The 23,172-nt window shown below is 35.5% G+C and overlaps 1 protein-coding gene across 1 annotated transcript in view; it reads right to left on the bottom strand.

Moving 5' to 3' along the window:
* Positions 1–23,172, bottom strand: part of CPS1 (carbamoyl-phosphate synthase 1) — a 112,780-nt gene that overhangs the window by 56,906 nt on the left and 32,702 nt on the right. Inside the window, exons 9-20 of the mRNA XM_059703025.1 lie at positions 22,712–22,818; positions 21,535–21,673; positions 20,882–20,959; positions 19,185–19,283; positions 17,951–18,046; positions 14,239–14,428; positions 13,159–13,316; positions 11,309–11,437; positions 8,618–8,762; positions 6,955–7,165; positions 4,848–5,046; positions 1,635–1,811 (exon numbers count right to left, since the gene is read on the bottom strand). Coding sequence (XP_059559008.1) covers positions 1,635–1,811; positions 4,848–5,046; positions 6,955–7,165; positions 8,618–8,762; positions 11,309–11,437; positions 13,159–13,316; positions 14,239–14,428; positions 17,951–18,046; positions 19,185–19,283; positions 20,882–20,959; positions 21,535–21,673; positions 22,712–22,818 — 1,728 coding nt within the window. The remainder of the gene's footprint in view (positions 1–1,634; positions 1,812–4,847; positions 5,047–6,954; positions 7,166–8,617; positions 8,763–11,308; positions 11,438–13,158; positions 13,317–14,238; positions 14,429–17,950; positions 18,047–19,184; positions 19,284–20,881; positions 20,960–21,534; positions 21,674–22,711; positions 22,819–23,172) is intronic.

Below are 23,172 nucleotides of genomic sequence, written 5' to 3'. Positions count from 1 at the left end.
GAGCGAAGATTTACACACTCCCTTCATTCTTTTTCCCCTTCAGCCCTCCACAGTTCTCACACTCTTTGTCAAAATCACCAAGTGCTTGGTTGCTGTGGAAATGAACAGTAATGATGACCTCTAACAAATAGAAATCAGTTCCTTCTCCCGGCACTCTGGTAGACAATAATTTATACCCCATACCCCACACTTCTCGCTCAAACATAGGGTATTCTGTGCAAGAAAGAATCTCTGCACATTTTCCCCTGAATTCACATCCTTTATAAATCTTTTAGAAAAGAATAAAAGGTTTGCTTGAGTTTTATAGCCTTGCTGGGAACTTGGAAATACTTCCTTTTTTCATTTTCCTCAAAATGGCAGAAGCATGATAACTAGACTTAAGGGAGGAAATCCATGTATATAGACATACACATATACATATGAATATAGTGCATTGCTTTTTAAACAAAAGACTGAAATAAAACCATAAAGAAGGTGAGATGGCTTTCTAGAGTTAACCTCTCATCGTTACTATCACCCCTCCACTACAGAAAAATGTTAATTCTCTAGTACGTTGAAATTCAACATTGAGAAATGTTGATCAGAAGCTACTAGTATCTCCCGGAATTTGAATGGGAATGAAATATTCTGCATTTAGAAACCATAAAGGTGAGAAGAGTATACATCATATGCTAGGACTCTCAATATCTGGACATGAAAGTTGCAGTGAGTTCAGAATCACTAACAGCGTTTTTGCAGTTACAAGGAGACAAATTACTAAAACACATTCCCTTTTTAAAGACAAAATTCATATTTTCCATCAACTCATCCCACAGGCACACACCCAGGCATAAAATGGTCAGCAGGGCTTTGTAACTCCAGTGTGGTTTGATACTATGGGAGGATTAATGCCTAAGCTTCCTTAAATGTCAAAGAGCCATGTAGGGATTTCTGACCAGATAGATCCCAGCTGGCCAAGTCACCTTTTATAAAATCAGATAAGCTCAAACTTCAAAACTCTAAGCATAGTAAACATGAAAGGAGATTAATGTGGCATTTAATTTGCATAAAAGGGAACTACGGAGTGGAAGTGAGAGTCGTGGGTCTTTTTTTATTCTAAAGGTAAAACCAATAAAATAATTACATAGAGAAAAGTTTATAATCATGAAAGTTCTTTATAGTCTGTTATTGTTTTTTAAACACAGAAAAAGAAGCAAGTAAATAGAGTACTCTAGAGTCTTAAGTAACCCATACTAAGTGATACTATTTTATACAACTTCTTTTCTAAAATATAATTTTACATATTTTCAAGGAACAAGTTATGAGAATGATAAGAAATAACAAGCCAATATTATCAAAACTATTTAAGAGTATTGATACTATATACACTAAAAAGGAGAAACATTTCATCTGTCTGATCATCCCTTAAAACTGTAATGTGTCCTTAAACTCTAGGCTTAAAGTCCAATAAAAAAAAGGGTAATTTTTTAATTAACATAGAATAATCTGATTAAATCCATAGAAATCTCCAGTTTAATAGCATTAAAGAGAATTAAAATCTTTCCCGGAGTCCCTGAATTTAAGATTTTACTATAATGTTCAGGCTGCCTATATTCTGAAAAAATAGTGTCTCTGGACCCTTTGTCATATATTACCTTGGCAATGGCATAGATGCGGGTACTGGATGGGTCCGACAGCTCTCTTTTGAGATCTAGGTTTGATGGCCAGTCTTTGTTCATTGGGAGCCTGGAAGTGAAGCCATCTATGGACGGGTGGCACATCCGTAAAGCCTTCTGGAAACTCTCCTCAAAGGTGCGCCCAATAGCCATGACCTGTAATACACATTTAAGAACTCTCACTTAAAGAAAGAGTTTATTTGTTTCTAGTTTGTAACAGAACTAGAAAAGGAATATTTTCCAGAAAAGACTTAGGAATAAAACAAATATCAGAAGAATACTACTCAAACTTAGGTTTTATTTTTCTTCTCTCCTTATCTCAATGATTTTGATATAAAGACTTCAACATTAGGTCACTCTTTTACTACTTAGAGAATTTCGCTGTATTTGCTGAGATTGAGGAGGACATCACATGTACCTGCTCTGTACCATAGTATTAAAATAAGGAATCTGTGGCCAGAACATATAGACCCTTCCCTGGGCATACATTAACACATAAATAGAACTATTCTGAGCAAATATCAGTCAGTACCCAAGACAGGTTGGTTTTCTTATAGCTAAGCATTAATATTAATAGAACCTTGAGAGTCATAACAAATACTGACAGATTCAGATTTTAAGAGTAGGTGGAAATTAAATTCTCCATGACAAATTCAATGTGTCTTCCCACAATCTTTACAGCTGATTATACACGAATCAATTAGAAAAACAATGTGGTGATTTAGTTTGAACAAGTTACAAGTCAGAACTAAACTTAAATTGACTTTTGAAGCCTACCTAGTTATTTTCAGTGGATAAACACTGTCTTTGAATCATTCCATGGAATAATAGATTGCTATGCATTTTTGGTCGCCAATTCAAAATAATAATAGTATTAATGCTGCTGTCAGTAAACTCCCATGATTCCTCAAATGGACCTGAATTCTAATGAATCAGTTTGGTAAATCTTCTTGTCAATTGTGTGACAAGATACATATTCAAAGATCACTAAAGCATGCCAGATAACCTTTCTACACTGCTTCAAATTTAATTAGAAATAAGGGAAGATTCTCAGGAGTGGGAATAGATGAAATCTTAGTGCAATTCAGATATGCAATTTGCAAGGCATAGTGGTATTTGAAGAGTTAGACAATATGTTCACAGATTTGCTCAGCTAGACATGGGAGAGGCTGCCAGATATAAGATGTTTCACGGTACTGTCAAATTAAGAAAATATGTTTGAAATATTAAATAACACTTGTAAGTATTACATATTTAAGTGTTAACCCTATAAAGTAACTAGTTCTAATGTGTCACAATAATTATCTCACTGCTTTATCCTCCCAGTGTCTGCAGGCAGTAAGACCTCAGGAAGTATACACTAACTTGAGTTAAACTATATGAACTAAAGGTTAAAATTAACTGACAATAACTCAGATAATAAGCCCTAAGTGAAAACATTAAAATATTATCCCATATTCTTTTCCCTACAAATTTTAAACTAACATTATGAAAAGGGACACTTCACACAAAATGTAAACTAAATAACAGCGTTTTTTGGCAAAACAAACCACCAACAAAACTTTTCATGGCATTTGAGTTCTAATTCTATTGTGTACCTTGAAGCATTATAGAAAAAAATAAGATTTAAAACAACAATTAGAAGAAAAACTACTACTCGTCTTTTACAACTAGTAAGACATTTTCATTTAAAAGGTTAAGTTGTTCCTTATTTGTCATTACTTTAAAACTTTCCATTAATATTGTGGAAACTAAGGAAACCAAAACAGTAATAGGTCTGCCTTCCACATATGAATATGATTGATCAGTAAAATGTCATCTTTTTCTTTTCCCCTGTATTAGTGATTAGTTTACTGTATTTCCTGTAATTAGTGACATGACTAGTCTGAGTTTCTAAAATGACTAGTCTAAGTTTATGCTATAACCTGTATGGGGAAATGAAGGCCAAATAGAACATTAGGTCACAAGTAGTTTTTTGCTGTGTAATCTAAACTGGCTTGGATATCTAGACATACACTAAGAGCTTCCTACATTGACCATACGGAGATAGCAATGAGTTAAAGTAAAACAGACAGGCAGATAGAGATAGATTTTGAGATTTGTGTTCTATTAATATTAATAGAACTGCTTGTGTTCAAAGAATTCTACTCATAAACAATGACAATAATACTGATGCAATACATTTATTGGAAATGTGCTGTGAATCTACCTTAAAAATTATTACTAAGCACTTACATGTATTAATCCAAAACCTTACAAGAGCCCCCACAGAGTATTATCATCTCCCATTTTTCAGATGGGGGACCGGAGGCTCAGTGTTTCACACAAGTGTCTCTAGCTAGTAAGTGGCAATGCCAAGAGTTAAACCCAAGTTCATCTGGTGCCAACTCTCATTGTTCTCTCTACTATATCAAGCCTCCTGGATGCAAAAAGAAATAAACACTTGGTGGGAGTAGCAAGAGAGTGAATCTCAGAGGTGGGGATCTGAATTCCTTTGTTTCTTCCTGCACAAGGAGCACTGCTTCTCTGAAGAAGGAATAATCAAAAGCTAACTTTGATTTAGAATTTAAAATAGAGCATTATGTAAAATTGAAGGGTGCTAAAAGCTTGGAACATTTCAGTTTAATAAAAGGGGTTTAATACTCTACTGTGCTCATCTTAATGTAGAATTTTAGAGCTAGAAGGATCTTGAGAGATCTTCCACTCTCGCTTCATTCTTTTCTAGAAGGAAAGTAAGGTCCAGAGATGACAGCCACAATTTTCAGAAACTAAGGTTGAACTCTTAATCACAGTTCATTGGTCTTTTGTACACGATGTTATCTTTTATATATTATTATTGTCTTGATTTAGTTATAAATTACATTACAATTCAGTTATATACTATTAAATATAAATATTTGTTTTAATACATGTGTATTTTTTACATACCTACACATATGGCCTCTCCTTCTGAATGCTCCTTTAGAATACTAGAATGCTTAGATGCTCTTAAATCCATTAAACGGTCATTACATGCCTAATGTTAACAGTTTAATAGAGAGATAGAGAAACACTAGGGAGGAAATGAAATTCCTCTATATCCTTCACTTATGAACCCAGTGTCCAGGCAACCTTAGAACTTTCAATGATATTCAAAATTAGACAAAATAACTTGGAACAATGATGAAATAAAGAAATAAACCAAGGACTCACCTCTCCTACACTCTTCATGGAGCTACCAATTCGGCTAGATGTTCCATGGAAACGATCGAGATCCCAGCGAGGAATCTTAGTAACCATGTAATCCAGGCTGGGCTCAAAGCAGGCTGATGTCTTCCCTGACACAACGTTCTTGATTTCTGGAAGTGGGATTCCTAAGGCAATCTTTGCAGCAATAAATGCCAATGGGTATCTATAAAGGAAGAGATAAATTTATTTTTTTTTCTTTCAGCAATAAGTATTAAAAAGAGCCTAGAACATAAATTGGTCTTTCTTAGAAATTCTGGTATTATTCTACATCAGGATCTAAAACACACATGATTCTCCATTTGGGATGAATATTGAATAGCCACTTATAAAATAACTAGAGGCCTGGTGCAAGAAATTCTTGCACTTGGTGGGGGGGGGGGGTCCCTCAGCCCAGCCTGCATCCTCTCGCAGTCCAGGAGCCCTCAGGGAGCAGGCCTGAGCTGGCAGTCGGACATCCTTAGCACTGCCGCGAAGGCAGGAGAGGCTCCCACCATGGCCACTGTGCTCGCCAGCCATGAGCCCAGCTTCTGGCTGAGCAGTGCTCCCCCTGTGGGAGTGCACTGACTTGAGCATCTGCTCCCTGGTGGTCAGTGCACATCACAGCAACCAGTCGTTCCACTGTTTGGTCAATTTGCATATTAGCCTTTTATTATATAGGATGTGAATCACAATAAAGTATAGAGGCAGAAATCCCTATACTTTATTGTGACTCACATCCTATATAATAAAAGGCTAATTTGTCTGACACGCAGCGCTATAGCTCCCAACCTTCATCTTTTCAACCCAAAATAAATAGTTGCCTTGATAAAGTGCTCACTTGTGTAAAATCTCCAAAATATATACATGTCTGCACCTGAGAACACAGTGGAGTTAGCTGAAACTATGGGTTATGTAATAGTCAGAAAAAGTAGGCATTGCAAGTTTAGGTCCTTGCTCTATCTCCAAATTATCTTTGAACTTTGGGCTTCCACAGAACTATCATTCTGGAAACTGGACTAGCTTCTTCTGGAGTGTCAGTGTGATAACTATAGTTTCAGTGTGACACTGTAGAATTACTTATGAGTTCTGTAGTACAATTCCACCATCTAACAGGTGAGGAGACTGAGAGAGATAATAAGTGATGTGTTCCAAGTCTCACAGTCAATACAAGAACCAGAAAGAGAACTCGGGTCTCCTATCTTTTGCCTAGATCAGTGATGGCGAACCTATGACACGCGTGTCAGAGGTGACACATGAACTCATTTTTTTGGTTGATTTTTCTTTGTTAAATGGCATTTAAATATATAAAATAAATATCAAAAATATAAATCTTTGTTTTACTATGGTTGCAAATATCAAAAAAATTCTATATGCGACACGGCACCAGAGTTAAGTTAGGGTTTTTCAAAATGCTGACACGCTGAGCTCAAAAGGTTCATCATCACTGGCCTAGAGCAACATGCCTTCTATTTAGAGGTAAATATTTTATTCATTTACATGACATATAATTTAAATGCCAGATGCATAATATTAATAGTAATAAAGAGTATTAATTAATTTTTCCTCCAATGATGCTTGTCAGCAGTTGTTATGTGGATGACAAATTTATTTATTTGGTGGCAACCTTTATTTATAGAAAAATCCTATATTGTTTTGTCTTGTGGAATTTTTGCTAAAATAAAATAATGCATATTGAATGCTTGAGTCAAGTGAACTATATATGTTATTTGTACACCATTTGCTACACGTGAAAAAGCCGATTGAGAACTAAAATTAAGGATTAATTTGCACTTTTTAACAACATCTGCAAAGTGTAATTAAGAAGCAGATTTTTCCCCAGCCTGCTTTGACCACCCGGATTTTGATTAGTTTGTGATTAGCCAGCAAACAAAGCCAGCTAGCAATACCATTTGCCTCAATCTGGCAGCAAGCTCATTAATAACCATGTCCTGAGGGTCCTAAATGATTTGGAGCCAGCATACAGAAATGGGGACTTTAGTTTATAAACGTAGCACAGTCTTCAGTAGCTGCCAGTTTCCCGGTTCTCTCTGTGAAACATCCACAAACCCATGGCCGAGCATTCTGGTCTTACCCAGTGGCCTTGGAGGCCAGGGCAGAGCTTCGCGACAGTCTGGCATTCACTTCAATGATGCAGTACTCCATGGAGGTAGGATGAAGGGCAAATTGAATGTTGCATTCGCCCACAATGCCCAAGTGGCGAACGACGTTGACGGAAGTGCGTCTCAACATCTGAAACTCCGCATTCGAGAGTGTCTGGGCAGGGGCCACAACCACTGAATCACCTGTACAGCCAAGCAGCACTCATTAACGTGTGTGTGTGATACAAGACACAGAACAGTCTAAGGGTTTGTTGGGAGAAGAGTTATCTTATATATAAGGCACATCAGGTATTAATTCCTCTGATTCTTGTTTTACCTGTATTATTCTGACATTTACAGAAACCCTCCTAACCTTTCCCAAACTCATCTAGCTGTCAAGGCTTCAGTCATCTACTTACTGAATTGACATTAACTTTTCAATTTCCCTTCTCTTCATCTCAAATTATCTGTCTCTCAAGTTCTTCCTCCCATAAAATTTCATCTCCCCTTCACTCAGACTGGTTCTCTACCTGTTTCTATATCTCATTCCTTCCCATTTTCTCACTCCTCTTCAATCAGAGTCCTTTGTATCTTTAATCTCTTGGTCTGTAGTCACCATCCCTTCTGCCTGAAAACATGACAGATCTCTAGGAGCTCAAGAAGCCCCTCCCTCAACATTGCTAGATAATCACAAGAACCCATCTCTCATTCTTTACATGACTACACTTCTTGAATGTTTACCAATTCTGCTTATCATTCATTGAGATATAATTCCATTCACTATGGCTCACATAACCAATTTTGTACTTAAACTATCCTCTTGAACATCCAAAGCCATATTAAAAACTCATTTTTAACCTTTCAGAGCATTTTATACAGCCCAAACCAAAGCTATTTTATAAAATATTTTCTTAGGTTGGCTTACTTGATGCTGTACTCCCCTGCTTTTCTTCCTATCATTCTTTTTTATTCCACACTAACCCTTCCTCTTTCTTCTGCCTTATAAAATCTAAATGTTACATCCTTTACCCTATTCTCTTTTTTTCTATGCCTCTACCCTTGAATACTTAGTAAATGCTTCCAGCTTCAATTATTACCTTTATACCAATGACTTTCAATGACTTTATATCAAATTCTCTACTTCTATCACATTCTTGAATTCTAATCCTATACTCTTAACCCTCTTCTTATGAGTTTCACCCATACATCAAATGTAGCATTTCTAAATCCTAGGTCAATATTTGTGCCCCCTGGTCTAACTAGTTTCCTTCCTGAGAAACCTATTTCTATTACTTGTGGCTATTTTCTCATTCACTAGGGACAAACACCTCAGGCTGCTTTAAGTCTTCTTAACATCGCTACTTACTTCTCAACATCAAGTCTTATAGATTTCACCTTCACATTATATTGCTTAGATTTGATGCCTTCCTCGATTGAAATCAGGATAATAATCCCTGCCTTACTTCATAGGATTTTTCTGATGATCAAATAAAATGTGAGAGTATTTTCAATTTTACTATATGTATAAAAATGTTTATCACTAGACTGTCAGCTAAGAATGGCAATTTAAAGGAAAAAACTTAAAAAAGACTGCTATGGGCTATCAGACACATGAGCTGAAGGCATTACCATAATTCTTAAAGATTCTTTGCCTACCTGTATGAACGCCCATGGCATCAACATTTTCCATGTTACACACAGTGACACAATTGTCATCAGCATCTCGGACTACTTCATATTCTATTTCTTTCCATCCCGTCACTGACCTCTCCACCAGGATCTGGTTGGTCATAGCAAAGGCCTAAAAATGGGTAACACAAGTATCAAAGAGTAAGAAAAGGCACTGGTTTAAACATGAGTATTTTCAACGTCCTGGCCTAAATACTGGTCAACACTGAAGTCTCAAGCCCAGCCTCCATCCTCCTCTGCTCTCCGGAAGGCACAATGTGTCAAAAAATCAGTGAGGTACTAGGAATAGCATCCTGCAGTGAATATGCTTGATTTACATTATTGAGGCTTGCCATTCAAAGTGCTGATATGACATTAAATCAAACTAATTCGGGAAAATAATTGAGCAATCAGGCAGAGGGAAATGAAATTATTTCGGCAGCTAGGCTTCTGTGAAACCAGAAAATGTGATAAGTGTGAATAAATATAGAAACATAAATCTAAAGACTCTGGCTTTCTCCAAAATAGCTCGGGGTGCTGCGTACGACGACATACACAATGAAAGTCAGTTGATGTTGATGAGGAGAAGAAAGGCGATGATGATGGTTGTAAACAGTGAGCCAGGATGGCATATGAAACTTGGGAATTAGAAGAATCATATGCAACTCTTATTATGGTTAATCACTGCCTAAGTGCTTAAGTACTCTGAGTCATATATCATGTATGCCTGATTAAACAGATATGAATTAGTATAATCATCATTTCATATTTACTGAGTACCCAGCGGTAGGTAGAACTGAACTCAAAATATAAAAGAGGCCGTCTCTGACCTCAGGACATTTAGTGGCTGAAATCCACAACAGAAATGTCCTTTGTCTCTTAATACAGTTGATTTGTGATGGCCGTGAAAAGAAGAGAAAGCAACTGGGGAAAGTAAATGGTTTTCAAGTTATTAGCAGGCAGTAAAATGAAATAACTCAATGTAAGTTTGTCCGTAATGGGTCTCAACACTATTGTTTTGACCTCAGTCAACACCATTGGCGCCAACATGTGCAATTGAAACTGGAACACACTAGTCCCCACAGCTGCCCATAATAAGGTTTTCAAAGTGGTTAGGAAATTCTGTAGCCAGCGTTAACAATTTAACAATGATTAATTTGTTGTTAGAATTGCCTGCTAAAAGAAGAAATCTGGGAAAGAAAGCATGTGAAATTGGGAAAGTGTTTTGCATTCTAATGAAGTAGACTAAAGATTTGGGCACAGGGGCAATTTACATCATATTCACCTGTTGCCTCAACTTCTTTTTTTTCCCCTTTCAAATTTCAGATTTTATACAAAACATTGACTTAGGGACTCAGATGAGTTAATGCAGTTTCTTATGGTGCTAATTATAACCTCAAGAGAATAGGGGTACTTTAGGATATAATGATATCAGTAGTTATTCTCAAGGGAAAAACAAGGTTTTCATCAAAGAAAATCATTCAATCGTCTATTGATTATTTTAGAGTAATATGAATATGAATAAAAATATCCCAGTCCAAAATTGTCTTCATTAGTAAAAATTATTAGACAATTCAGTATTCAAAAGGTTTCCATACTGTAAAAAGTATATATTTTTAATAGAGCATAAATACATATTAAATCCAAGTTGTTGACATGTAAGTTTGTCATTATAGTTATTTGAGTATATTTAATTTTACTTATTTTTTTCTCAAAACCCTTCATTGACAATTGAAGGGCCTCATTTTGTTTCACTCTAAAAGTAAGTACGCTAAAGCTAAAAGCTGTGGTTGGGCTCTTTACTTAGCTCTCCCCAAAACTGCCTTCACCGAGACTCTCTTGCATGACTTCCATGTATGTTACATGGCCCTTTGGCTAAACATGCATGCACTCAACAAGCCCCCGGGACTGCCAGGCGCTGCTGTACTCTGAGGGAATGGAGTGTGGGCAAAACTATCTGCTTTCATAAAGCATGTTTTCTGTGTTCATCTCTAATTTATTGTTTGGACCACATCTTAATTTTCTCCAGATCTGCCTTCTAATACTTAAGAAAAGAAGTATTCAGTAGTATGTTAAAGTCATTTTGATAGTAATAAATTATAAACATTCAAATCTCACTTTTGCTTATACCCATATGTGTATGTTAGTTGGCAGAGAGCTCACTTGATTATGTTATTAAGAGGTGTTTATACTATATATACATTAAACAGCTGAGTTTGAGGTAAAGTTAAACTAGTCAATGTGTGTTGTTTCACTTAGTGGATGTCATTCATGTGATATTATTTCAAAAAATAATGGAACATTATATTCTAGTTGTTTTTAACCACTAAAATATATTGTAGCATTATGAATGTTTTAGAACAGACTATGAAGCAGAGGAAGGTAGAATTGGATTGACTTCATAATACTGAAATCAATAGACAGGAAAATAAAGATTGACCTTTACGTAGAGTCACCACCAATTTACCTAGGACTAGCTGGCTTAACACTCTGTTCCAATATAAGTAATTATACTGCATTTCCTTTTCAAAGGAGTTGTATTTGGACAACACTTTTAGAGAACATGACAGTGATTTAATAAATAGAAAAAGGTTATTTTTGTCTGCATAACTTTCTCTAATGGAAAGGGTATGTCACATCAGGGTCTCGATTGTTAAGATGATCTATGAAGATACATACCTTTGTGCTGAGGTCCACTAAGGTCTCCTTATTAGGACAGATGCCTGAGCCTAACCCACCCAGGGCATAGGCAGAACGGATCATCACTGGGTAGCCAATGGAGTCTGCTGCCTTCAGCGCATCCTCAATCTGTCAACAAGAACAAGAACTCAGAGTTTAAAAGCTGACCACACTAGCAGAAACAATCATTCCAAGAGAGTCTGGCCATTCAGGTAGATCAGTTTATTTGAGGGGAATGACTATGGACATGTTCTATTATCCTCTCATCTCCTTCTATAAAGCAAGTGTTGTTTTACAATTTTTAAGTAAAATTCTAGGATTATTTCAGTATACAGTGAAGACCCTTTTTAATTTCTTTGTGGTGAATTTTATTTTTGCATTTAAAAAAACCAACATAAAACAATGGCCCAAACTAAAATATCCTGCATTAATTTGAGAATGGAAACCATATTGAATTTTTAATTCAGCTTAAAAGTCTTCATCTTTTAATGAAACAAGGTTTTCTGTTGCTGAAACTAACTTAGTATTACTGCAATAAGCCATTAGGAATATTATATAGAGAAATTTTTCAAGTTCAGTCAGAGAGCAGTCCCAAAAGCTTGGAATTCTTTTTTATAACTTACAAAATACAACACATGATGGCTATATTTTTCTGCCATGGAATATTATTACACCACCAATGGGAATGTAATTACACCTTTCCCATATGCCTGTTTCTCATCCTGAGGAAGCAAGGACATAATTAAATCTGGCAATGAAAGAATGAATGGATGGCAGGAGCTTTCCAAATGTTCAGCAGAGCTGTCCTGGGATTATTCCTGACTGACAGCTTTGTAACAGAGCACGTACTTGACAGCATTCTTTACTGAAACATGCATGACCCACATTTAGTCAGTCCAGCTGTACTCCCCTTATCCCTAAGGGTTTGCTTATTTCTTCAATGGGGAAGTTGCATCAAAAACTGCATCCAGCACCCCCACTCCACTGACTATATGTGGAAATCAGGACTAAAGTCAGGGGCAAAAACAGATGCATGGAAAGCTGACCTTTTCTCCATGCCCATCAATATACACAGGATATGATGGAAAATGGTTAATAGAAATGCAATATAATCTGTCCTCTTTCAACAACTAAGCCATGGATTTCTCAGTCATAAATCTTACTAAGTAGGTCCAATGGCTTTTTTATCTTAATAATCTCATTTTTAAATGTTTATCTCATTTTAATAAGAAAATTTAAATCTAATGATTTTCCATTTGCAGGTCGTCTGCACGCACAGATGTGTCACTGATTGTGGGAAGAAGGTAAAAATTACTTTGGCATTGCAAGTTAGTATGGTTCTTAGTTTTAATTCAGGAGATTTGAGATTCTGTGGCATTGATAAAATCACTTTTCTTGATTTATACTTTTCTTTTCATAAAATGAAATAGTAATACCTAACCCTAAAAGTTGAGCATTGAATGGTGCAATTAATACACAATATCTTGCTGGACCTGCATGGCTCAGTGGTTGAACATCAACCTATGACCCAAAAGGGTCACGGTTCGATTCCCATCAGGGCACATGCCTGGGTCATAGGCTCGATCCCCAATGGTGGGCATGCAGGAGGCAGCCAATCAATGATCTCTTTTATCATTAATGTTTCTATCTCTCTCTCCCTCTCCTTTTGCTCTCTAAAATCTATTTAAAAATATATTTTTAACTAAACAATATCTCTGAGGTACTAATACATTTCTGGAAGAACATAAATGCAAGTATAATAATTGTAACTTTTCTTTTAGGCATGACAAACATTCTCCCTACAACCAAACAGATAATGGCCTTGTCTCTCCAGAACAAAGGTTTCTTACCGATTCCACAGCAAAGCTCGGAGCAATCTTTTCATTAATCTCATTTAGTTTATCTGAGAACAGCTGCCTGTCTTCTGTGGCCATAATGGATTCAACTGAGGTCCCCAGGACTTTCACTCCATACTCCTTGAGCACACCTCTCTTGAATAGTTCCACTCCTGGGAAGAACAAATTAAATCAGCTTTTTTTTTTTTATCTTAAACTCTTATGTCTTCTTTAATACCATTTTTTTAAATCTTAAAATTAACTTCAAGAAGCCATCACAATACAAAATAGAATTGTACTTAAGGTTAAAAAAAATTTTTGAATTAAAAATTCTGAAGACATTCTAGCAAAATATTCTGCTGATGTAATTGTTCCTTATATTACCACTTCAAATGATTTTATTATTGTCTTTAATAAAAATCATAGAATTATAGTGAGCTTTAAGATTTTAGTATATTTCCTTCCATTCTAAAGTCCATTCTTAATGAGATTTAAATAAGCCCAGAGATATGAATTAAAAATTATCAAGACGGTTTGTGTTTTCACTAACTCACTAGCTAACTCTAGCTAAGTGTTTTATATTTGTCATACGAATTACATCACCAACTCCTTACCCCAAATAGCTAATGATATCCTCACTCACAATCTAGTTCCAAAGGTCTGAAGCATTTTAAAGAGGACAGAGCACTGGACTCAGCATATAAATGAAGGGATGGCAGAGAGACTGATCTAGATTACCATGAAGATAGATGTGAAATAGCTGAGACATAAGGGTGCAAGGCACTTATCAATGTTAATTCTCATTTTTCATTCATATAGTTTTTAGGACTTCACTGGTAACAGAGAGAAGCAATATCCTGGGATAGAGGATGGAGACCCAAGAAACCTACTTGGCCACTCTGGAACATTAAAACAAAAGGTTTCATTTTGTTCCTCAGACATTCTACTCATCATATGACATTTTCAGGTAGCTATTTGCTGCTTCCTCACACATAAGAGGAAATCTTTTATAAATTGTTAGGTTGAATCAAGCAAAAAAATATTACACATAAGTGCATGTACCCAAATTCTACAATCAAACTTAAAAGAACTCACCACAATTCAGAGCTGTCTGGCCACCCATGCCCAGAATTAACCCATCTGGGCGTTCCGCCTTGATGACCTCTGTGACAAACTGGGGGGTGATGGGGAGAAAGTAGACGCTATCTGCTTGTTTTAAGCCCACTTCGTTGGTCTGTACGGACGCAATGTTTGGGTTCATCAGGACAGTTCTGACATTTTCTTCCTGAAACAAAAGGATCCAGAAATCTGAAAACATGGTCTAAAGAAGAGAATGGCCATATTTCAATTCAGGGCATTATTAGGTAATGACTAGATTAGGTAATGGATTAGGTACTGAATGAATGAGTGAGTGAGTGAGTGAGTGAGTGAGTGAGTAAATGGAAGTTAGAGGGAAACAAACATTTGGTGAAAGGAAGGAAGAAATTGAGTGAAAATAAAACTATCCAAAAAGAACTGCCTCCCTCATAAAGATCATCCTGAATTTCTTGCCACTGAAGCTATCAAGCAACGCTGAAAATGATTTCTATAGAGTTAGACCAGATATCCAAAAATATAGCAGGTCCCCAAATAATGTGGTTTTGTTCAAGTCATTTTGTTATAACATGAATGGGGTGGGGCGATCAGTTCCTGGATGGGGCCACTGTCTGTGTGGATTTTGCACGTTTTTCCATGTCTGCATGGGTTTTCTTCAGGTGCTCCAAATTCCTCCCACATCCCAAAGATGTGCAGTGAGATGAACTGGTGGGTCTAAATGATTCCAGTTTGAGTGTGTGTGGATGTGATTTCACCCTTCAATGGAAGGGCCTCCTATCAGGGTTGGGTCCTGTCTATACCCTGAGCTTCTGAGAGAGGCTCTGGCCATCCAAGACCCTGAAGTGGACAGAGGATTGGAAAATAATCCTCTTACTTGTTTTCATTCATCTTTCTTAAATGTCTGTATAGCTCACATTTATTTCAAGGTTTAATATTAGAAGTATTCAGGATCTTTATTTATAAGTTTGGTGCTAATTTTGGTGGCCAGAAAAATTCCATAGGGACTTAACTCTTATTTCTATCATTTAGGCTATGGTAAAATTGCTTTCATTATACATTGTTTTGCTTAAGGCCACAGCTTCCAAGACCCTATCATCGACATTGAGTACTACTGAACTTTACAGTTCAATCGACCTTAAAAGAACATAATATTCCAAAAAAATTAACGAGTAAACTATAAAATGGAACTGGAGGCATCATCAAAGCTGCTTCCCTTTCTAATGTTTGTCGGAGACCATTGGTGCACATTTAAAATGCACGGTAATGTGTTCCCTTCTTGCTAGAAGCACTGAGAGCCTTCTGCTGGTTTCTATTTTCTTTAGATTTTCATGCTTGCTGTAGTGCTTTAACAAAGAGCATTATACAACTGTTTATACATATTATATAAAAAGAAAATGACCATATGGCAAAAGAAAAAGAAAAAATATGTGCGTGTATGTGTGTGTCTGAAGGTATTCATAGCCTATCTCATTCTTGACATCTGGAGAGACCACCAAAATAATTGTTCATGTAGGCTACTAAGAATAATAACTTTATAAACCAGGATGAGGGTGAAACTTAGCAAAAATAATGATTATAAAATATGGCCAGATGGTTCTTGTTATTTTACCTATTAGCATATCAATTTTGAACTCTTCTAAAAAGTCAACAATATTCAGCTGAAAGTACAGAAATTATCTTTGAAAGCCCTACACATCCTACGGGGGAAATCTGAATTAAAAAATTAAATATACCTCATGCTATTTTCAAATAGTGCCTTAAAACTCGTACTTTTTATTAACTTACTTGATTTTTATACCAAGACTACAAGAGAAAATTCTACCTTACAGATAAAAAAAAAATTGAGATTCAATAGTTAACTAACTTGCCAAAGATCATATAGCTGAAAAGATCCAGAATTAAAACTTGATTCAACTCTTATGATTCAAATCCTATGCCCTTCCGCAATACCAATCATCTCTCAAAATTTTAAGGAATTATTTTAAAAGGATTATCAGGTGTATTAGCAAAGTATTAAATAGATACATACAGATAAGCAATTTCATTTAAAAATATGGGTTGGAGTGTAAGTAATTAGGTCTAAAGTGATAGTGGACCGTTAACAGAAGTTGCACAAGGTCTTGCTACTACAGAAAAGTACCAACAGGCCTAAATATATTTGTATTTTCCTGAATGGACTATATGATGAATATAGGTATTTTCATAAATAAAACTAAATAGTAAAAGTCCCGCATGTGATGGGTATTCATTTTAAAACTTAAGAATAATTTCAAACAATTTTAATAAATTTTACATCATTTTCTCATATAGTTCTGGCTATAATACATGCAAAATTTAATTCTTTTAAAATATTTGGTTCATAAGTGTATCTCTATTAACTTCCTAATTAATAATACTGTATAAAATAATTTCTATTATTTAAATAACTTCACATAATGAATGTTAAAGCACATAAAAAATACAAGCCATGAAAATACTAATTATTCATAAAACTACTAAGTAGGCTTAAAAAAAATTTGCTGGTAAAATGTGTTCTAAATCCAGAACACACTTGGATTATGTTCTAATCAATCTAAACCATTGGACATCCACTATTTATTTAAAGATCAATTGAATCACAATACAATAAAGTATCCTTTTAAAATATACATGGAAAATATGTGTGCGTATGTACGAACACCCATGTGTGTATGGAGGAAAATATTAAAAACAAATGGGAAGTAGAGTAAGGTAATTAGGGGCTATGTTCTACATTTTTTATCAGGCATCTGGCAAGTGAAAAGCTTTGTATATAGAATACTAAGTAAAACAAAAAGTAGATTTAAAAAGTGCCAACTATTTCCCATGTTTGTTGTCTGAGTCTCCTGCTGCCTTCCCTATGTCCTTCTTTCCTAGCCAGGTCTCTGGTAAATGGCTTCATACTGCAAAGCCTCAGGCAAGGTCACAGAGAGCTCACTGTGCCTCTGGGTGGCCTGATGAGCACCCAAATGGGGACTATCCAGGGAAATAAGGACACCAAAAGAAGCCTGGTTAGCTCTTTAATAGAAATACCTTACATCTACAGTGTAATTTTTCTAAAGCTTCATTTACTAGGTAAGAGTTGGGAAGATCTCAAGAGACTTTGAGGAAATAGGGAGGATGTTCTTCCCAGCTTGGGTATCAAATCCTCTTTTCCACTTGGAAATGCAACCACACCATCCTGATAGGTCATCCATTCCAAGTCACAGGTGGGACCGCTGGGTTCCCTAGTGACAGATAATAACTTCTAGAGCTTGAACAAAAGGCACTCTTCTCCAACTGGATCTTCCCATTTCAACCAGAGAAATGCCTGCAGCATCCGAAGAACATTGAAGTACCCTTAGAGCACCAAGGACGCCTAAATTCACTTTCACACAAAAGACAGAAAGCTCACTACCTCAAAAGAAATGAGAAACACCTATGAGTGTGGCTTTATATGTTTTTGTTATAAATAGGAGATAATGTAGACAATTTTGAGGACCAATCTAAATTAATGTATAGGTGTGCACATTGGAGAAAGTAAATACCTTGTCTGTGATCAAACCTCCTTTAATAAAAGATGTGTAAGGAATAGGTAAGGAAATTAATTATAGTGACTTTGAAAAGAAGCAGTGTCATAAATCTAAATTATGCAATACTAATTAGACTCATTAAAGGGTGAAAATAAATTTTAGCAAAGATCATATTCTCTCACCTTCATGGCTTTTACAGCTTGCGATCCTGAGTAATCAAATTCACCTGCCTGACCAATGGACAGACCTCCCGATCCTAGGATAAGGACTTTGGAAACCTGCAAGCAATTAAAAAAAGGTATTGTTTTTATTATTAAGATGAGGAAATAGGCACTCATGTGTGTACATATACGTATGTTCTTAGATAAAAATCTCCCAACATTTAATTGAGTAAGTGTATTGCATTCAATATTTCATAGGTTTGTTCTGAACAAAGGATTGGCACAAAAACAAACAAGCCTCTGTGTCTTCCTAAGCTGCCGAGCCCTCCCGAGGAGAAAGATGTTCTTGGTTACTGCAAGAGACAACGGCTTGGGAAACTTGATTTGCTTCACCAAGTATTTTTTGGGCACCTACTATCTGCAAGTCACTGAAATCCTAAATTATACATTTCCTTCACTATTTAAAAAAAAAAGAAAAGCATCTGAAACAGTGCTATATGGTATGTGGCTTCTTTCACTACCAAGAACCCACACTTTGACTCCACATTGAGAAGCTAGATTTTGGCCAATCTTTTCATCTAAAAAAAAAAAAAGGTTGTCATGGAAATCATTAAATTATCAAACTTAACTTATTTCATGTAAACATGTAAATCAATTATTTTTGTTTGTAAACTATATACATATATATCTCTCTAAATTTTGAATAATCATGTGTGGGTATTTGTGTGGTTAAACCACGAAAGAAATGGGTAGAGATCTTATATTATAGTATACGTTCAAACAGATAAGGGTTCAAGACTTATATTAATTCTTATCCATTTGCTTTCTAAAGGTAAATATTATTCAATTCATAATATTGAATAATAATCCTTTTTTAAAAAAATTATATCACCTATAACAATTCTGTAGTCTGAACTATGTCTCTCAAGCATATGTAAAGCTATGGTTTTATTGAGTAATGAAAAAATGTATCAAATTCTAAGCTAAATTAATACCTATTGTTTACTATGCTATTTTATTACAAATATCCTAGAAGAATTAAACTTTAAAAGATGTTTAAATCTAAACATGAAAATTCCAATGAACATAATCAAGAACAGACCAAATAGTTAGATGCTAAAGTGATGGAAGATTACAATAATACCAATCATCTTTCATAAACATTGGAAAAGTTTACATATTAACTTAAATATATCATTACATGATAGAGCAAATCCAAAATACATAAACCAAAAAGAAGGCCACACATACTGACCTCAATTCGAGATGCAACCAGGGCTGGCTTTGGTAGAACTGATGTAACAGTGGTTCCTTTCCCCTTCTTTATCAGTGAGAAAAATGAATCAAACAGATACTAGAAAAAAAAATGTAACCAACTAGTTAGAAGCTTCAAAACTCACAGGGTTGCCAGATAAAATACAGTATTCCCACTTAAATTTGAACTTTAGATAAATAATTTTTAGGGTAAGTATTTCTATGCAATATTTGTTTTTGTTTGTTTTTTTGCCAATTCTGGCAAAACTAAATATTTATTACTATGGAAATTAGATCAAATAAACACTTCTAACTGCTTATGTGACATCCTATTTAAAAATTTTTCAGCAGACAGTGAACATTTCAGATAATGCCTTTGGAGAATATTAAGTTTGCAGCCTCTTAATTATGAATCATTTTCTTCTTCTAAGTAAAATTCTGGTGATAATTACTTATGCTATATTTCTTGTGCTCCCTAAAGTTAGAAATAACTGGATTTTTAAAATTTCTATAAGCTCTAAAAATATCTCTAAAAATTATTCTTAAACTTTACCAATAAATTTACTTTTATTTTTGCAACAGGCTTAAGAAATTTCAACAAAAATATTCATTTTGCAACTATTTGGCAGGATAAAAATAAGGATTAAGTGATACTGCATATTACATATCTTGATTTCAATGTTCCTAATTTGAAGTACTACATAGGCAATATTTACATTTTAAATTTCAAAAAAGTATCATGCATTAGACAATATGTGTGCATAAGTCACTTTAATTTACGAGTTTTATTGTGGGTAAGTAATGCTTGGCTGTCAAGAACCATTATTTCTTAATTATAATAAAACAAGAAAAAACCCACAAATCTGAAAACACAATTCAGTAGTAGACAAGATGAGGTAGTAGAGTTTACAGACAGAAAATTTTTATTCTCTCCCTCATTTTGCCTAGGTGTCTTTTCTGAGAGTAGCTGCTGACAGGGAAGAATCATCAGCATTACTATTGGAGGCCCTGGGGTGTAAGAGATGCAGAGTCACACCACACTTCCCAGACTTTTCTGAGTATCACTGCAAGCTCTTGTTTTGCAAAGATGTCCTTGACATTGAACCAAAAGCTCACACAATAAAAGAAGAGATATTTAAATTACAAACAAAACATCTCTAAGAATTCTTCATGGTTCTTTTCTTAAGCCATCCAACTCATATGCATGTTGGTATATGCCCCCTCCCCTCCCCAACACTGCTGCCCTCCTTCCTTCTCCTGCCGCTGGTTATTCTCCCTATATGGCTACACAACTAGTTGCCATAGAGATTTCGTGAAGTCACAGATGGGGGATTAAAATTTCATTTCAGTTATGAGAATAAGAGAGCAAGGGGAAATTCATTTGCATAGGACAACAATTATAAATTTTAGAACTAAATATATCAGAATGATAATAATTTAAATAAAAATAGCATTGCATCAGGTTTCTTAAGGGATTCCCCACTTTGAATTAAAAAACAAAAAAAGGACAGGCACTTCCTCCATGATAGTTATGGAGAGGAAATTTTGATACAATGAGCATATTATCACAACACCCTTCTTGAGAATGTTCTGTAACAAGATCATCTAAGGTGGTTATTTTGGTTTCTCGATTTTTCACATAAATACATTTCTAATTTAAAGATTTAATTCTATAACAGGCCTCATCTTTTAACATACCTCAGTGTCCGTTGGCCCTGGGCTGACCTCGGGGTGGAACTGCACACCGAAAAAGGGTTTGCTTTCATGCATAATCCCCTAAGGAACGAGAAATGGGAGAAATGTCTTCTGAAACAATGGGTGCCAACCAAGGCTATGTATTATTCAAATCAAAAAGCTGAGGTAAATACTTAAGAACACTAGAAAAAACTAACAGTGCAAATAATTTAACAAAGATTCAACCAAATGTGGTCCCCTCAATAAAAACAACTGATTTGGTTTATAGCCTTTGGGACCCTTCAAAGCTCTGTTCATAATACACCCAAATCCTCTTCTGATCTTCAGCTCCTAAATTGTTTCTCCAGGGGTCTTCTCAAAGGCTACTTCATGTGCTTAGTCCCAGAGACTCACTGAGTTGTTTCAACAGATCTCTACCAATGCCCCATTAACAATGAATGTGCAAGACAGTCATTGATTAACCACTCAAAGAATGGATCTTAATGAGTCAACTGATGAGAAAATAAGACCGAGAAGTTACTTTTGGAAAAGCAGAGGGCTATGAACTCCTATGAATAGAGTTGTTCCCCACAAACACCCCAAAGAGCTCACATAAACAGGAGAAAGGTATCTGTATAAGAGTATTAAAAGCCCTGCATTTCTCATCCCCAACTTACCTCATTGGTTTGGTCATTGACATTTGTAAAAAGTGGCTTCCAGCCGGCAGGAAGGGTGTTTTCCAGTGCATAGCCATGGTTCTGAGCGGTAATGAAAGCCTGTCTGTTCGTCACATTCAAAACAGGCTGATTCTGCCCTCTGGAGAAAAAAGGAAGAAGGAGAAGGAAAAGTGAGGGGGAGAATATAAGCACATTCGTTGTAAAATAGCAAAAAGAAAAGACTATTGAAATTCAAAAGTTTCAATTGTTTAATAAGAAAAGTCACAGATTATTAATCCCAATAATTTTAGCAACAAAAATCAATTCGGGAAGCTTCATTGTGTGTTAAATATCATATCTATTAAACTTCTGTAATCAGTTTTGGAAAAGGGAGAATTGCACTCATAAGAAGAAGTTAAGAGTTGCCTACCAGCTTAACAGAGACTGACAAATCTAAGCAACTTATTTTAAGGAGCCACAGTAATTGTAAAGGCAGATGAGAGTTCACAGGAGATAATAAAGAGAAATGACTCAGTTTGGAATCAATTTAAATTATACTTCCTGTGGAAGGTGATCCATGAGGGAAAGCTCCATGTACAATAGGTTAACATCGTTGGGGTAAGAAAGTACTAGTAAAACCTAGAGCAGTGGTTCTCAACCTTCCTAATGCCACGACCCTTTAATACAGTTCCTCATGTTGTGGGGACCCCCAACCAAAAAGTTATTTTCGTTGCTACTTCATAACTGTAATTTTGCTACTGTTAGGAATTATAATGTAAATATCTGATATGCTATATGTGTTTTCCGATGGTCACGACCCACAGGTTGAGAACTGCTGACCTAGAGGATTTGAAGATTTCTTGGTTCTTAAGTCACCCAGCCTTACAACACTATTAATGCTCTGAAATCAAGTTTAAAATCAGAACAGTTTCCTTAGACTGCCATTAGATTATTATAACCACAATTTATGCTGAGGGAAGGAAAACTAACTTTAAAATACAGCAATGTTATTGTTAGAAAAGGCTGTCTTTCACAAATGCAATGAAAGTGGTATCAGGTAGTCAGACAACTGTGAACCATATATGATTATCTGTTTATTCTGAAGAAAGTGGCATGGAAGATCTCTAAGTCTTCTGGATTTAGTTACTAATGGCATTTTACAGCTAGTCTAACTATAAACAAAGTGTAACTGCCTTACCTGTTGGCCATGGGCATTTTGTAGGATTTGGCACCAGCAGCTAATCCTATGATTAAATTTCCTGTACTGATTCCAAACAATGGCTCCTTGCGGTCACTCTCCAAAATCTAAATCGGGAAGAATTTTTATTAACCCAGAAGTACAGTCCCAAAAAGTGCTTCTCAAGGAATAAAAAGGAAGCATCCTTTTTTCCCTTAATTAACAAGGTAAACAGAATGATCATTGAATAAAAAGGTAAATTATAAATCAGAACATGATTGACAAATTTATAGCATTGGAACTCAATAAAATGTACTTGAGATACAGATTAAAATAAATCTAATTTAGAATTTCTTTAGAAACTTGGGTGTGTTATAGATCCCAAGGTCATGGTGAGGAACATAAGTTGTCATTCCATGATTGTAAGGAATGACACATTTGGAGATTGGGCTCCAGTTCTCTGAATTTAAGGACACAATCCA

This window comes from Myotis daubentonii, chromosome 7 (genome assembly GCF_963259705.1).
Source record: "Myotis daubentonii chromosome 7, mMyoDau2.1, whole genome shotgun sequence".
Classification (NCBI taxonomy): Eukaryota; Metazoa; Chordata; class Mammalia; order Chiroptera; family Vespertilionidae; genus Myotis; species Myotis daubentonii.
Note: the sequence above shows the minus strand (reverse complement) of the source record. Positions and strands in the feature narration are given on the sequence as shown.